Below are 18441 nucleotides of genomic sequence, written 5' to 3' on the forward strand. Positions count from 1 at the left end.
GAGCTTTGCGTTTATCAATCAAGAATACTCGAAATTCTTGATTGATTAAAAATTAATAAAATATATTGTCTGATCTCATAACTTGGCAATAGTGTCACCTATGGGGCGATGACCCCTGGTCGTTTCTGGTCATTTTTGCCTGCCCATCATCTCAGTTTTGGTTTGTCTGACCGCCTTTTGCCTCCTCGGTATTTAGTCTGTGTTATTTCATCAGTTGTTTTTGAGGGTGATTGATAGGGTTGGTATAGAACAAGGATTTCCACTTGAAGACTGCGTTGCCCGCCTCTCCCTGTTTATAACCTTGATGTCATCCACTTATTGCAATGGCAAGGAGCCGAAATTAAAATGATGGAAACGTTCAAACTGTGTTGTATGAGAGAACAGGCTTTGACTTCCACGCCTTAGATCAAAGCGATAGAGTTGAATTTTTCGGTCCAAAAAGTTTTTTGCCCTTTCTTAGTTGTCCAAGGCTTTTGTCTTGTATAGGGGATTCCACTTTAGCTATCCAGTATAGTCAGTCCTAAGTATCTAATTTGAGTGGAACGATTTCCTTGTAAATTGTACGTTACAAGTAAATCTGTAAGACTGTAAGACTGTTTTTTCAAATGAAAATGCAAGCTGTGTATATTTTTCTAGTCTTTTTGCACCATTCTTGATAATAGACTTAGCTCAAGGTGTTCTTAGATTTGGGCTAGAAGACAAAATTGCGATAACATTCGTATAAATTGTATGCAGATTGGGACCAAGAATGCTCCCTTGTGGGACGCCGGCGTGTGTTGGTACAATATATGATATGAGTACTCGTTATTGCACCTCAGTGAAATAAGATTCAAGAATAAGGTAAGAAGTCACGGCTGTAAGGTAAAGGTTCCGGGTTCGAATCTGCTTTCGAAGGATACTAACAAATGGGCTTTTTCTTCAAAAACCCCGGCACCCCGTGGGTTCATATAACCTCGTAGCTGAAATACCCTCATTAAAAAATTACATTTAATCGTTTTAATTTATAGAGGATTGATGGTTGCAAGACCGTATTGTTCGAGTTAAGCAACCCCTTCCTTTCACGCTAATAAATACATTAAATCCAATAAATTATCATACGGTGGCCGCAACTGTTTTGGCGTTGACACGGTGCTCAACACTGTAATGTCCCCGGTTCGAACCCAGCGGCCCTGCTTTCGAACACGACATACTAACAAATGGGCTTTTTTTTCTAAAAGTCTGGTCATATTCACTCCACCGAAGTACACGTTACTCCTCGGTGCTGGTATAACCCTAATCCATTCTCGCTAATAAGTTACTTTTACTCTCTAGACCTCACGCACTCACCCAAGAGTACTGATATTCTTCGGGGTGCGGTTAAGCAACTCCTTCCTTTCACGCTAATAAATTACTTTTGCACTCCAGACGTCACGCACTCACCCCAGAGTACTTGATATTTCGCGGCGTGGGGTAGAACTCACTCCAATCTCGCTAATAATCTTACTTTTTCTCTCCGGACATCACACACCCAAAGAAGTGTAATAAAAATTAAGCAAAGATAAAATTAGACGTAAAAATATTTATTCATCTATATAATTCTAAGTAACTCCGGTTGAAAATAAATATTTATACTATACTAAACTCTTTGATATAGCGTACATGAAGAAATCTACTGTCGTTAATTGACAGTTAATGAGAGTAGATTTTTTGCGTGTAAGACGAAATGTGAGCACTGCGGGAGGAAGGCGGTTTAAACGGTCGGCAAATAATGTTTGTAGATGCGAGGACATGTGTTTCCAAGAGCGGGATTGTCCCTGTTTGCCATTACCATTTGTTGAACAAACACTTATTTGGTCAGTGTTTGCCCTCGACACCTGGAACGAACCCGTTATGAACCGGGACGTCGGTTGTAGCGAGAAAAGTTTTATCCATATAATGCCCCGGTAACGTCGAGGAGGACATCTTAGGAAGGGGAGACAGGATGACAAAAGGAATTCTTTTATGCCGGGGAAATGTCAATTGTGAATACATCAAATAACTCCTTCATCGCATATACGGCATAAAGGGAGAAATGTGCCTTTTTTTTCTGCATCGACGGTCCGATTCCATTTTCCCTCTTTTTCTTCGCTCCGTAAATAAAAAGCTTCACCACTGATCATCCTGGTCGGCCTTTTCTCGCTTTTGCATATCAAATTTATTTTGGAACTTCAACATTTTACACTTAAAATTCATTATACATGTATACTATTTTATTTACCTATTTCTTTTATCGTCGTTTTAAAACAAACAGCCCATACACATAAATCTTTTTAATCACTATCAAATACTTTTAAAATATTATCCGTCAACGTCACAGTTCGACCAAAAGTGTAAAATTTTCATAGATTTAATTTGTTCTATTTCGGAAAAGCCAGCTTGTACACATCTTCGTAGAAATTGACAAAATGCACTTCAAGACCTTTTGTAACGTATGCAGGCAGGTCGTTGAAGTCTTTTTTGTTCTCGTCGGGAAGGATAACACAGTTAACACCGACTCGTTTTGCCTATAATGAAAAACATGTCATGTAATTTTAATGTAATATATTTTATTTCTTACCGCCATTATTTTTTCTTTGATTCCTCCTACAGCGATCACATTTCCTTTCAAGGATACTTCACCGGTCATGGTTATGTCTTGTCTGATTGGCTTGTTCATCGCTAAGGATAAAAGTGCAGTGACGATCGCTATACCACCGCTCGGCCCGTCTTTCGGTACAGCTCCCTGATTAACATGGATTAAAATGAATAGAAACAGTTTGAACAAATTAGGTGTAGGTCACCTCTGGTATGTGAAGATGGATGTGATTTTTCATGAGGAAATCGTTCTTCGGGTCAATCTTGAGCATGTAGTTTTTAGCGACTGTCAGCGATATCCTGGCCGACTCTTTCATGATCTGGCCCAAGTGGCCGGTCACCTCCAACGATCCGTCGGTTGTCTTCTCGTTTTTGTTTTTTTCGACGATGGTGTTGCTCCCGGGCAACCTGTTCAGGGCGGTCTCGACGTAAAAAGTCGAACCGCCCATTGCCGTCCATGCGAGACCCATGACGACCCCGGCGGGCATCTTTTCGAACATCCTCGTATGAGAGAACATAGGCTTTCCGACGAATTCCTCCAAATTCTTTTTCGTCACTAATATCTTGTCGGACTCTTTTTTGACCACCTTGAACGCCACCTTCCTGGCAACCTAAAATACATCAGATAATAAGTTCAGCTCCGTATCTGTCACTAACTGCTGTAAGCTCAAAAAAGACCATTATCCCAACTTTTGAAAAAAGTGCACGTATAAGTTTAAATATGACCTCAACTGCGACTTCCGGGTAAGTAACCTAGGGATGAGTTATGATAATGAAACGATTATCAGTAAAGGGTGGCCTTCATTATCGAGAATTGACTTGAGCTTTTATTGAAGGGATGAACTTTAATCAGAAATGAAACCCACCGAACAATTGCTTAGAAAAGATTCGATTAAACTGACATCACACACCCTCTAAACTAAGGATCGGGCTGACTTGATCGTTTTCATTACAAAATTATTAGTAGTTCGGTAGTATCCGAGCATCCTGGTCCGTCAGTGCCTGCTGTGCTTGCCTCACCCCTCTATATCCTTGGAGCCACTCACGTAACATGGTGAAATGAAAAACGCGTCGACAAACCAACACATCGAGGATAGGATGATTAGGATGAACGGTAACGACCAAATACTAAAGTTAATGGTACATAAAAATGGGCTTTTTTTAAGGGTTCATATAACCTCATATAAGTTGATGGTGGGTGTTGGTCTGCGAGTCGATGAACTCATGTTGAACCGGCACTGGATTCGTCAAAAGAACAGAAAAACAGTGTGGTCTGGACCGAATAAATAACCAATCATTTTGGTCTACCTATTCTTACTGTTTTCGTCTGCCTGATGCGGTTTGGTTCGTGGCCATTTTTGGTGTTTAGCCTGTATGTAATTTTATCAGTTGTGTCCTTTTTTAGATTCGTTAGTGTGAAATGAACAGGGATTTCCTCTTGAAGTCTGTTTTGCCTGCATCTCCCTGCTTATATCATTCACTTATTCCGTCTCGAACGTATGACGGCAAGAAGCCGAAATTAGAAAGATCAGAAACGTCCAGCAACATTTTTGCTGTAATTTGATCTTTACCAATCGCCATTGTTTGCCTATCCAGTTATGTTGCTCTGTCCGACTCGATTCGCCTCTTCACCATATTTGGTGGTTGGCCTGGGTGTTTTTTGATCAGGGTTACCTTTATATAGGTGTGTAAATGTGAAGTGACCAAGGATTTCCTTTTGAGTTCTAAATTGTCTTGATGTGCTCTCCTAATAAGTGGGATACATCAAGGATATAAGTAGGGAGAGGCTGACAATTTAGAACTCAAAAGGAAATCCTTGGTCACTTCACATTTACACACCTATATAAAGGTAACCCTGATCAAAGTTTGTAAATGTGAAGTGACCAAGGATTTCCTTTTGAGTTCTGAATTGTCAGCCTCTCCCTGCTTATATCCTTGATGTAACCCACTTATTAGGAGGGCAAGAAGTCGAAAAAGATCAGAAACTACATCGTTGCTGTAATTAGATCCTCCCCAATCGCCAATGTCTGCTTACCTTCAGACGATTCGCCTCTTCGCGATATTGGGTGGTTGACTTTGTGATATTTTACCATTTTGTCTTTTTTTATAGATTTGTAAATGTGAAAGATTGGGTATAAAGGAAGAATGATTTTCTATCGAGGTCTGCGTGCTTCTAACTTCTCCCTACTTAGATCGTTGACGTCAAGCACTTAACGACGATAATGACGATAATGTAACTTAGGTAGTTAATAAAGTTCATGTTTTGGTTGATTAAAAATGCTCACATTTGTTGTTTTTTGGAATTTCTCCGTGTTGTCTGTGGGTTGATAAACTTGAAATTTGGTACACACCAAGTTTTTTGGGTGTACGTGGCGACTCCCAAATCTCATTGTTTCTTTTTATTATTAAACCTAAAACTATTACAAATTTACCTTTTCTATGTGTTTTTGTAAATTCCTCACACCGCTTTCTCTACAGTAAAACTTGATTATCTGATTCAACGCATCATCGTCTAAATTTATCTGTAAAAGAAGAAAATATCAATCAGCTAGATGATATCGCACACCCAAAAGAAAAGTAACACTACTGAAAAAAGAAAAATTTTACAGGAGAGACAGACGGAAGTTTACTTTTTTTTAAACTTATGTATTAAGTGTTGGCAATAAAAACAGTCATAAACCACCAATATTGTCTTTCATTTCACCAAAACTTAAGCGAAAATACAAAACTTTAAAAATTCAGCTTTTCTACCTTTAAAAAACTACCCACTTTTAAGTTGAGCATTTTTCTTGCATATATTGGCTTTCAGTAATTTATGTTAGTTTGTGAGCCCTAACGATAATGGTGGTCAATTTGGTAAGGGTATTATTTTTTTATGGTAACAGATAACGTACAAACCTAACATATTAGCATAAATATCAATGTAGTAAGTTTTGCTAAGATTATTTTTGAGCCAAACTATTGTGCTTTCTGGAGCCAGAGCTAATTAATTATTTAACATGCAAAATTAATTATTGAAATAAATCCATTAGAGTTCGTGGTCCGATTGATCAAATAATTTTTTTCAATTAACTAATCTTTATGTAAGGTATTGGTTGAGATCAAAAAGCCAGTGTTACGAGCGGGATTCGAACCCACGACCTTCGGTTAAATACGCCGCTACTACCACTTATCGTTACTTCCATCCACTCTGACACCAACTTCCCACCTCTAACCACCTTTCGAATTTTCCCTCCTTTTTGCCATTTTTCAAATGTCGTGTAATCTATTCGATTCTCGGCGACAAATCAAACGGCTAATGAAAAGTTAATACCTTGACACGCAGGAATAGTTTGTTAAAAAGGTTGGTCGATTATTAAACAATTGGTTAGGGGTGGTTTACGAAACTCATGGGCATTCCAGCTTTGGTGGAGGGTTTAGGGGATTTTTTTGCTGTGGAAGGGAGGAGAGCTTCTGTTTGAGTTTTTTTAAGCAAAGGTCATATAAACCAAATACAAAGGTTTTTGAAAAAATGCACATTTGTAAGTATGTCGGGTTCGAATGCAGAGCTGCTGTATTCTAACTCGGGACCTTTACCTTACAGTGATGAGCGCCGTGTCAACGCCTAAACCATTGTAGCCACCGACACCCACCATCTTATTTTTTAAATATGTGAGTCTATATGCAATTTTAGGCAGGGATGTAAAAAGTAGTCTGGTACTGATGGAGCTTTGGCCTGTAGATTATCGTTTTAAGTTAGATTGCTTGGTAGTGCAACAAAATTGAAGTCCATATGGGCTCGTTTAACTTTCATAAATTTGCTTGATTTTCAGAGTAGTGTGAAGTATTGTGCCCCAGTGTGTAGATTCTAGGTAATTCTTTTTTTGATGGGGTAGGAAAATGTATTACTTACCAAATGTTTTTAGTACTTAGTAACTAGTCCTAAAAGTACTAAGTAGTTACATTAGTTATTAAATAAATAATACAAACTTGTGCTTTAGTAAGGCCGGATTCTCTCATCGCTTGTGGGAAAAGGTACTGCTTAGCTATGGCCAATTTTTCTTCGGCGATGTACCCGGAGACGTCGATCATTTCCATTCTGTCTCGTAGCGGCTCGGGAATGGTGTCGGTGACGTTCGCCGTGCATATAAAAAGCACCTGGATAATCAATATTTTAGATTCAATCTAAATAACACATTGTAAAACACGACCTTTGATAAATCGACCGGGACGTCCAAATAGTGATCGAGAAAGTTGGCGTTCTGTTCTGGGTCGAGCATTTCCAAAAGGGCCGAAGCCGGGTCCCCCTGGAATCCCCTTGAAATGGCAATTAGACCAAATTGATCGTTGTTATTTGAATAAAGACATACTTTCCGATTTTATCGACTTCGTCTATCAGTATGAGCGGGTTTTCGGTTTTCGTCTTCTTCAGACACTGGATCACCTTGCCCGGCATCGCTCCGACGTAAGTCCTCCGGTGTCCTTTGATTTCTGCCACGTCGGTCATGCCGCCGACGCTGAATCTAAAGTACTTTAAAATAAAAAGTTACAAAAAGAATAAAACCTGTAATAATTGATTTTTAAAAAATTACTTCTCTATTAAGAGCTCTGGCTATTGATTTAGCTATACTGGTCTTCCCGACCCCCGGAGGACCGTAGAAACATAAAATTTTACCTTGAGTACTGCCTTTTAACTGGCTCACGGCGATAAATTCTGCAATATTAACAATTAAAAAAATTGTTAAAATTCATAAAACCGACAAGCAATATACCGAGGACTCTCTTTTTAACATCATCCATTCCATAATGGTCTTCGTCCAATATTTTAACAGCCTGGGTCAAATCTAAATTCTCAGTGCTTGTCAAACCCCATGGAAGAGAAGTCAACCAGTCCAAATAGTTACGAGTAACGCTGCAAAATGTCAAAATAAACAAACCATACCTTGAGTTGTTGAATTTGATCGGTTAACACTAGCGCAAGAAGAAACATCATGTGATGGATAGTTTAGTTATTGGAATTCCTGGCATTCGAAGTAATAAAAAATCTTGTCTTTTGTAGATCAGCCAGATTTTGGTATGAGATTACAGCACAGTGCATGAGTCAAAAATATTCCGAGGGCAATGCACACCTGCCCCACTACGTCAATGGAAACAACACTCCACCACCCACCCTAAATGTTTATGTACAAAAGGTGACGTTTGAGAGTGTCATCAGACTCCTGATTTACAAGGAAATACAACTAGATTGAAGAAGGAACCACCACAAACGGTGACTGACAAAATGAGAGCTCAACTTCCAATTGAACATAGACACTAGAGGCATTTGGAAAATAGGTGACCCCCCATTTTAACAGCCTGCGTCAATTCTAAGGAGTGGTTGTCAAACCCCAAGGAAAATAAGTCAACCAGCCCAAATAGTTACGAGTAACGTTAAAAATATCAAAATAAACAAACCATACCTGGTATACTTGAGTCAAATTTGGTCTGCTATCACTAGCTCAAGAAGGAACAGTCTGATGGATAATTTATTTAATGGACGTTCCTGGTATTCGAGTTAATAAAAAATCCAAAAAAGATTTTTGTCTTTGTGGTACATTGACCAGATTTTGGCCCAGAGTGTTGAGAAGAATCCAGCACACTACAAAAGTCAATGATATTATAGAGGCAATGCCCCACTAGTTCAAAGGAATAGCACTCGACCACCCACTCTTACATGTTTATGTACAAAAAGTGGCTTTTCAGAGTGTCGACAGACTCCTGTGATACAAAGAAATAAAACCGGATCTAAGGAGGAGCCACCACAAAATTCTAAAAAGAATTAAAATAAATAAGATGTCTACAACGGTGACGAGAGAAGTAAATGAGAGAAAAGCTCAACTTCGACTGACCAGTCTAATTGGTCATAGACACTAGAGACATTTGGAAAAAAGACGACTTCAAGTTTCAAGAAGAGGTCCTAATATGGCACATGGATCGAAGATGGAACAGGAGTAGGTGAATGGGCGGAGAGTCATACAAACGAAAGCCCCTTGGACCCCCAACGGTTGTCCAAGAAAAGTCCATGCAATGCAATCCACAACATATATATCTATACTCGCAGACAACCAAACAGACAACAAAAACACTAATGCGCTTGCTTTCAACTCCAAACTTGCCTGAGAATGCCTAAACTGCCTAATGACTCCGGGAAAGCAAAACACTATAATCTTAATGTGGGTTCCTGGATATGAAGTCATAGAAGGAAATGAACAGACTGACCAACAAGCCAAAAAAGGGGCAACCATCTCACCCATGGGACCAGAGCAACAACAAAGTACTCTGGAGTACTCTAGAGTGTGTTCTTAGTTGGAACTGGAAAAATGGATTGAGAAAGAAAGACTCAAACTAGATAAACACTCCAGGTATGAAGAAAGCTAAGAGCTTTCAAAATCTCGCAAAACGGAAGGCGAAGGAACTCTCTGCTCCCAGTATGGGAAAGGCTTTAGAACTGTTCATTATGAATCGGATAAGGATTTCGCCTGGAATCGCAACCAGTACGGACGAGTACGAAACAAAAGCACTGTGCATGCCTTGCTAATATGTCACTGCAACTAGACATACGCAAGGCGTGGCCAGCAGTATTAAAAGAATTGAAAAGAAGAGCTTTCCCGGGCGACACTCAAAGATTAATTGATAGCTACCTTACAAAATAGTCCGCAACATACGAAGATCCTAGTCAACTCTACAGTAAGGAAGTGACGATGGGAGTCCCACTGAGCTCTGTTCTGGGATTTTTTTACCACCATATTGTTCGACGGACTGTTATATGATATCGAAGTTGGTGGTCTCCTTGCAGACTTAACTGTCATCTTGCAAGTAGACACGGAAAGAGGCCTTGAGCAAGCTGGGAAAATGGCCTTAGAAATAGTAGCCGATTGGTGCACAAAGAAAAAGCTGGAATTGGCAAGTGATAAAAGCAATATTATATGTTAAAGGGACAGTTGAATATGAGAAGTCCTCAGTCATCAAAATAAATGGTCATACAATACCTTGTCCCCAAAATGTGAAGTTGTTAGGTGTTACTATTGGGCGAGGACAATTTGAAATCCACACTTCCCAAATAAGAGCAATAAGTGGACCAACGTGGGGTATCACCTATAAAAGCGGCCTTTTTATGTACCAATCAGTATGTGAATCACCTACAGCGTACGCATCACCTGCATGGTCAAGGCACATCAAAACCCAGGTTGGGCAGAGCTCACAAAAGCGCAAAGGAAAGTGGTTGGTCATACAAGCCTACAGGACAACATCTACGGAGGCATTAGCCAATTGGAGGAGATAGATCCTGATAGAACCCTTTGGGCGAATGTGCAGGAAGAAAAAAGACCTAGCTGGAAGGCGAAGGAACTCCTCTCTCTTCAGCAGGTAGGATTTGAAGGGAATTATAGACCTAGAGACCTGCCGTTGCTCTCTTAACGATCATCTTAAGGAGATGAGTAAAGCTGAGACGGAAACACTCTGCTCTGTCAGGGGGAAACAGATATCTGCACATCCTTTGTGAATGTAAAGCGTTAGCCACTACGGTAGGACATTCCTCATACAAAAAGAGAACCACGAAGACGCACCAAGGAAAGTACTCAGTTTTATAAGGAATAGCGCACTTTCCAAGGTATAAGCTGTAGGGGTGTTTAGGTCGCAATGGAGGGAAGAATTGTCTGCATCAACCCATTTAAACCATTTAAAAAATCGATATATGTATCAATATATTTCGGGATATTCATTATCGTATAGGCACTCATATCCAAGTCCTCTTCTGGGAGAACAGCATGAAGAAAAAAAGTATCTCTCTCATCCTACTGCGGCTATCTCTGCCGTTCTTCGGTTTCTGGTTCCGTCGACTGGTTTAAAGCCTTAAACTCACTTTTAAAGCATAATTGCTGAGAATCCCTCCAAAAAATTAATAAAGTACAAAAAACACCCTATAAGCTGTAAGGGTTTCAGGTTGGTGTGTAGGTCGGAGTGTATAAAAGACTGTCTTCTGCTCAACCCCCGAACCCTTATAAAAAAGGGTCAAAAATGTTGAGAAATCATGTCTGATGACTATGCAATGTACTTTTATGATTCCAAGATCAATACAGAAAAAGTAGTTTGGTATTGACATGACAAAATATTTCTTGGCGATTCGAAAGTAATAACTACTCTAGTTGTAACTTACAGTATTAAAAATATTATTGATTGAGCATTAGTTTGCCATTTGAACTCACTTGAATTCTGAAGAATGACTTTCTAAAAATCCCAACTTATTCATTTCTTCATTTAAAACTTCCATGACGTTTTTCGGTACATTTTTATCCTGGAGAAAACGTAACAAGAAAATTTTTTTGTTGGGATTTGTTTAAATTTTTACCATACCTTGATCCTTTCTCTGAATTTTTCTTCTATGGCGTCCTTGTCGTCTTTCTCCAGGCCGAGTTCTTTTTTAATAACTTTAAGCTGTTCCTGAAGAATGTACTTCCTGTGCTGCTGTTTGACTTTTTCTTCGACCTCACGGCCGATTTTCTGCTGGAGCCTGCTTAGCTCCAGCTCTTTTTTCAGGAGGGCAAGCGACAACATGAGCCTCTTGGGCACCTGGGATAAAAATTTGATTAAACTATTTATTTATTTTTTTTTTTTAACTGCGTACATCCATTTCTTCCAAAACTGCTTGTAGTTCTGCCGGTTCTGCTCCAGTAAGAGCAGCTCCTAGATCAGAAAGGTAAACCGGATTGTCGACTACTCTCTGCCCTTGATGCAACATCTGTTGTAATGTTTCTCTATACAGAGGATTTAAGCTAATTATATCCTTTATAGTTTTTATCACTTCTTGCGTCAAAGCCTATTGACAGGATGAAAGTTAATTGGGTGTTATTTGACCCGTTATTGGCTCTTTACCTTGATTTCTTCGGTATTTTTGAACTTTTCGTGCTGCACATTTTCAACTTCGACTATTAGAATTGATTTTGATTTTGGAATAGGTCTGGAGGCTTTAGCCTGTTTGTCATCCTGCTTTGATTTATCAGACAGGCCGAGCTCTTTCAGCCTTCGAGCGGTCCGTTTCCGTCTCTGTCCTATAATGTTTACGTTTCAACCGATAAAAAAAAAAAAATGGGTTTATTTGTACCTGTTGGTGCAGGCTCTTCGAAAATTGGCGATGTCAACCGGATTCTCCTGTGCGACATGACGACGAGGCGAAGACGATCGCCCAGGTCTTGCATCTCGTGGATTTGTGCAAATGTGCCGACTCTATAAACTTCGTCTATGGTGGTTATGACCTGCTTTTCATTTCTGTAAAATATCATATCTTGTTTTTAAAAAAAAGTTTTCTTCTTCCAAAATCCTAAACAATTTGAGACTCACTCTTCGTTCTTTTTCAAAAAGACGCCCACATACGGTTGATTCAGTCTTACCTTTCTTCTAATAAGTTCTATTAATTCGGGATGTGACACCTAAAATTTATTACACATCATAAAATACAATTTTTTCAGAATTTTAGAAGAATTTTTAAATAACGACAACAGATTTTGACAGTATTTCTACAGACACGAAGTAGAAGCTGATAGCCCTTCGTTGATATTTGCTTCTTTGGTCCGCCTATTTTTGCCGCATGAGCATCAGAATCATCATCATCAGCAAACATGTCCATTGTGTGGTGTTTGGTGACCGTTAGTTAATGATTATTTGAAGATTGTGAGATGTGACGTATGTTTTAGAAAAACATTTTCTTTATCGTACCAACGGTTTCGATCTTTATTGAGATCATCTTCAGGGCTCAAAGTGTTTGTTTTCCGTGTAGGTGTGTCATTCTTGTCTGTCGTGTTGAGAGTTCCCAATCACAAGACAAGAATGGCACAACTACGCAGAAAACAAACACTTTGACCCTTGAAGATGATCTCAATAAATAACGAAACGTTGGCACGATAAAGAAAATGTTTTTCTAAAACCTACGTCACACCAGAACGCATCTCCCGACCTCCAAATAATCTTATGTCCATTACTAATCAGAATAATAATAACTTAATTTTGATCAGACCTTTTCCATTTTTATTACTAAAATGAATTCGAAGTTGATGGGATTTTGGGGGTTGATTGTGGTATTCTATTGGATACGTGGGCAACCTTTTATTTTATCAGCCTCCAAAGCCCTCGCAACTTTTTTTCCTTTTCACTTTATTCACACAGGAGACACATTAAAAACTTCGTTTTAAGTGCAAGAGTAAAGAGCCGGAACCTAAAGGTTGAAAGGTCTGAGACTTGGCGGATAGAGTTAAGTCCCTTCCATACTTATTGCCTATGGAACCAATGAGTTCGGTATTTAAGGAGAAAGGCTTAGCAGGGCGGAAACTAATTTGACAGGAATGTAGAAAAGACTTTAAGGTGACTAGATCTTATAGATTGTAGAACGGTATGATCAGATATAGGAAGGAGCTAAGTACGGTAGGATGGATCCACTTCGAGTTTAGTGCACAGATCAGTCACATGGGACCTCCCACAAGAAAATTAGACGTTTAAGCTTATTTTTAAGCTACCAGGTGAGTCACCCTAGTACGTGAGCGTACTAGGTAGTACATCTTTAACCAAAGAGGACGAACTCCAGAGATGCTAGGAACAGTTGAACAAACAAACTTATGATGAAAATTCCTGAAGAAAGTTGTCAAATGGTACAGTTAGAGATGGTAAAACTCGGGGGAGTGATAAAACTATACATGGCATCTGAGAATAAGAAACAACATGGATATATTCAATGACCCCATTTGTAGCAATGAGGAGGAAGAAACTGCCAACCATTTTCTTTGAATGTAAGCTCACTGGAGACATAAGGGGATCAAGAAGACCTGGGAATACTTTTTAAAAGAAGAATCGCCTTTTAAAATTCTCTCCGCATGCCGGTATTGCTCCACCAGGTTTTAGACTCATTAACGATCTATTTTAAGATGCATCCTTGTGGCAATATGCTTCAGGACCCAGAGAGTCCATGTTGGCCCCCCCTCTTTGGCCAACTTGTCAAACATTTCGTTGCCTCTATGCTTCGAGTGCCCAGGGACCCATGCCAGGGTCGGGTCATTAGGTCACTGACTTCCGTCAGGGTCCCCATGCAGTTCCAAACCCTCTTTATCTTAACCTCTCAGCGGCTAGAGCCTTTAGTGCCTTCCACCAGGTTTTGGAATCATTAAAGATTTATTTTTGGATGTGACCTTTTTTTGTGACAAGAAGGTAGGACACAGTAGGTTTCGAAGTATTCATATTGCCAGGGTCAGGTCATTGGTGTTACTGACTTCTGCTAGTATGTAAGGACTTTAGAAGTGATGTACTGTGGATAGGATTCTTATTAGAGTGTGAAGAATCGAACCCATGACCGCGAGGTCTATGAGCGCAAAATTCTGTAAATCATATGTTTTGGCAAATGTTTCCAACTTCTGATCTATTATAACATATGGAAAATGACAAAACTAAAGGCATTGAAAGAGTACCTCGATTAGCTTGATGAACCTCGGGAAGACTGGATTCCTGTTGATGGCGATGAGCGGTACCTGGGGCCAGACTTCCGGGACGACGACCGAAGCCGGCAAAGTTGTCTGGTGGTGATCTTTGTTATCATCGTTATCGAAGGCCGGAGGCGGCGTAGGAGGCAGCTTCCCGGCTCCGTCCCCTTCTCCGTCTCCGACGCCGCCCTCCTTCTTCTTGCAGAACCCCCTCGACGCCTGAAGGAACAGCCCTGGGGTGCACCTGCGTCCGACCGAAAACGACCGCCCGCTCCGCAACAGAGGTCGGCACTTCGAAAATACCTAGAAGAAAAGACCGGTCAAAAACCGAATTTCGTAATTTTATAGTTTAGATCCGGTACCTGTCGTAAGTTTGCGGCCTTCAGCAACGCATGACCGAACATACTGTTTAAAATGGGATTCTGTGAGTCTTCTCCTCTTTGAAAATCCGGAAGCTTCAACACTCGATATATAAAATGGACAATTCTATCCAAAACAAGCACGGGAGCTGTCAACGATCTTCGCTGTGGATATCATATGTCAATCGAACTAACCTTCTCACACTGACGTACAAAACACAAAAGCATAATTTTTTTTGTTTTTAACACAAAATAAAATTAAAAGTCACATTTTTATGTATTTTATCCCATTTTTATCATACTTCTAACAAAAATAAAACATTTTAAAATATGTTCAAATTAAATATTTTAAAAAATATATAATCATGGGTGTGCAAAAATTTTACTCTCTTGCACTTCATCATACAGTTCAAAAGAATTATTTTCACTTATATAAAATCTCATGCTTACATTTTAAAGAAGAAACATATGCACATTTATAAATCGCAAAAATTCATTACAGATTTTTACGTTAGTTAAGTTTTTGTAAGACTTCATTTGCAGAATATACAATAATATGATCTTCTGATGAGCTTTGTAGTTGATCTAAATAGGAAATTAACTTAAAAACGTAATATACAATAAAAAACACTTTATTTAGTTAACAATTAGACGAACTGTGCACAGTTATTTAACATACAAGTGTATAAGAAAACCAACGAAAAGTTAGCAAGTGCGAACGGCATTGTTAGAGCTCTAGTAACCATAAGAAATCTTCTTTCTTTGCTATTTCTCCAGTCTGTCCATAGATCTCACCTCTATTGAAGAGGTCAATTCTCAAAACGAGATGGAAAGCATCCGCAGCGGGTCTGCCGAGGAAGACATTCTAATGTTGACGCTAGGACGTCTAGTGTTGTTGATTCTAGAGAGCTTTCTGTGTATGTCTTTAGGTATGCAGGTTCAAGTCGGGCGATGGTTGCTCTTCTGGTCGAACCTCTGACACTTAAGTCAAAAATTTTAGGGAACCTTTTCGCCATGAAAAAGGGTCCTTCGTATGGAGGTTGTAGCGGTGGTTGAACCTGGTCCATTCTTAAAAAACATGAGAAGAATTTCGGAAATCTAGGTGTTCATAGGTTTTCGTTGAACCATGATAACTAGGACAATTGGACAAATCGTGCACAGTTATTTAACACACAATATATAAGAAATACAAGAAAAAGTGATCATGTGCGAACGACGTTGTTAGAGCTCTAGTAACCATGAGAAACCTTCTTTCTTCGATCTTTCTCCAGTCTTACCATAGATCCTACATACCCCACCTCTAGTGAAGAGGTCTAAAGCCTACACGATGTACAAAATGGACAAAAAATGAACATTGAAAACTTGGAAAATATAAGTTAGTAGCTACTTCAAATTAATAGAAAGGGGTGTGAGAATAAGAAGAAAAGGGAGCTTAATCTAAAAGCACCATCTCCCTACATGATTTTTTTCTAAATGGGATAAAGGTTATATATCAAATTTTATCGTATTGATTACCCAATAAGCCATAAAATAATATTTACTAGATACATTTTAGGACATACATTGAGAAACACTTAGTGGTTTGAGAGACAATAAACTGTTGACGTTTCATTTTAAAAAATCTGGTTTGCGGTCCGCATTCTTTCGCTGTCCCTCTGGTGTCTTTTACGACTTTTAACAATATTATTCAATTATCATGGCCGTTATTAAGAAAATAATTTCAGTTTAAAGTTTTTACCCCAAGCGTATCCCTTTCATTAAATAATATTAATAATAAGACATAAATATTGTAGCTTAAATAAACAAATTATTACACGATGTACAAAAAGGACAAAAATAAACATTGAAAACTTGGAAAAATGTAAGTTAGTGACGCCTTGAAATTAATTCCGCTTTTATTAAAATAACGAGACAGAAAGAGAAAATAATCCATTATGTTTCGTGGTCCGATTGACCAAATAACTTTTTTCAATTAACTAATCTTTACGTAAGGTATTGGTTGAGATAAAAAAGCCAGTGTCACGAGGGGGATTCGAACCCACGACCTTCGGCTAGTCACGCCGCTGCTCTACCACTTGAGCTATCGTGACTTCGATCTATTCGGACACCAACTTTCCATCTCAACCCATCTTTCGAATTTTTCCTCCTTTTTGCCATTTTTCAAATGTCGTGTAATCAGGATTCGACTCTGGGCGACATATGAAATGGCCACGGTGAGCTTTAGTGAGGATACACCGTTCGAATCCCTCTCGCCACACTAGCTTTTTCATTGACTATTACCTTACATAAAGATTAATTGAAATAAAATAATGTTGAAGAAAGGGATTTAACTTTCAGTACTCCTCTTTTGCAATTGATTTGATCAATTACGATATTTTGCCCCCAAACCCAATCGAGTTTGTTCTATATCAAGAAATGATAAACTGAATCAAAAGCAACAATATTTTATTTTTTCACGTTGAGGTTTTTTGTTGCTTACAAGTGGATAGGCGTTAATAATTTGTCGATTTTAGGGTCAACCTACTGTGATCTTTTGGTTGGTCTTTAGTGTGTATCCAACTGTTTGATTATTAGTTATCATCCGCCGGTTCTCGGAGTTTGTCCGTTTAAAAATCCCTGATGTTGTCCAAAGCCGACTCGTGTAAGTTCGAACAAACATTGTTAATAGGCGAACGAACGTTGTACATGTTTCTCAAAGCGTTTACGTGCTTTGTGAACGGCCGGGTTTTCATCCCGATCGATCCAAAACGGCAAATTTCTCATTAAATCCTAAACGATCCGAATGTCGCGTAAAACGAAACGGCAGAGCTTTCGAATGTAAATTTGAAAAAGTGCATATGTAAAATATTACGGGCGTATCGGCCACGACGCCGGTGGGTCCTGTTTATGCTGGACGGGGGTTATGGAAAGAGGGAACGACCAGGGCCGCCGTGATTTTGTCCAAATATTCATTTGCTATGGATTACATGCGATGGTTGTTTGTTTGCCCTCGACAGTCCACCAACAAGCAAAAAGCAATTATTTTCATTATGCAGTCAGCCCAAAGCCCGGGTGCGACTCTCTCGCAACGTGAATTATTATTTTTGCCAACTTGTAATACAAAGATAACAAAACAGCGGAATTAGTAATGCCACCGGCGATTGAATATTGACCGACCTCTTGGGCAAACCTGCCCTCAGTATGTAAATCCAAAACTCCCTGTTATCCCTACTGTTTTTTTGATTTTTTTTTCAAATATCCAAGAACAACAAAATTCTCTAAGAAAAAGTATACTAGAAAATTATCATGGAAAATCGGATTTACCTTTACTCATCTGGATGTTTGTCAAACATCGCATAACCATGTTATATTATAACACCAGTGTTCATACAATTTAATCAAAACCAAAGTTCAAGTTTTTAAACTAAAAAAATAATGTGAGACTTTTAAATGATGTCCCTTTTAAAAGATAAAATGAAATGGTAAAATTTCCTCAACTTCCTGAGTGATGCACCTGTAATTTGGCCGTTTCTGATCATTTTCGCTCCCTCTTTTTCCTTATAATCCATTGTATAAATCGACTTATCTATCTACCATACCTATATATCATTTTTGATACAATTGTTTTACTCAGTTCAATTTTTTTTATTTACCTATATCTTATATTTTTCTTTAAACATATCCAATAAACAACAAAAAATAAAAATTATAACGATTGCAAGTATTTACGAAAATAACATTGGCCACCTTTCTTTTTGCCTGTCAGTGTAATATTTTAGAGACAAAATTTATTTTAGATTTTTAATTAACATTTCAATATCGCGTATTTCCTCCTCTTTTCCTTAATTATATCTAGGAGACGCCTCGGCATACTTTCTACCAATCTGGAAATGTCTCTTTGCTGGAGCTTAGCCCATTCTTCGCAAACAGTCCTTTCAAGATGGTGGAGTGTATCAGGCAGTGATGGACGTGCTCTTATTCGTCTTTTGAGGTTATCCCATAAATGTTCGATGGGGTTCAAGTCTGGAGGGCTG

The 18441-nt window shown here is 38.9% G+C and overlaps 1 protein-coding gene and 1 non-coding gene across 2 annotated transcripts; both read right to left on the reverse strand.

Moving 5' to 3' along the window:
• Positions 1-2275: 2275 nt before the first annotated feature.
• On the reverse strand, positions 2276-14723 carry LOC106665553 (lon protease homolog, mitochondrial-like). Its single transcript, XM_014392043.1, has 17 exons — positions 14432-14723; positions 14058-14372; positions 11947-12035; positions 11711-11874; positions 11482-11657; positions 11234-11425; positions 10963-11178; positions 10815-10903; positions 7344-7483; positions 7164-7285; positions 6942-7102; positions 6783-6888; positions 6562-6729; positions 5025-5114; positions 2799-3203; positions 2576-2740; positions 2276-2522 (listed from the first exon to the last, which is right to left on the reverse strand). Exons 1-17 carry the CDS (start codon positions 14471-14473, stop codon positions 2376-2378), a joined length of 2787 nt encoding a protein of 928 aa, XP_014247529.1. The 5' UTR covers positions 14474-14723; the 3' UTR covers positions 2276-2375.
• A 1722-nt stretch (positions 14724-16445) lies between these two features.
• Positions 16446-16518, reverse strand: Trnav-gac. The gene has a single exon. It is a non-coding gene; the product is annotated as a tRNA-Val (tRNA).
• Between the last annotated feature and the right edge of the window lie 1923 nt (positions 16519-18441).

The sequence above is a fragment of the Cimex lectularius genome, unplaced genomic scaffold (assembly GCF_000648675.2).
Source record: "Cimex lectularius strain Harlan isolate CLEC.00 unplaced genomic scaffold, Clec_2.1 scaffold286, whole genome shotgun sequence".
Lineage (NCBI taxonomy): Eukaryota > Metazoa > Arthropoda > Insecta > Hemiptera > Cimicidae > Cimex > Cimex lectularius.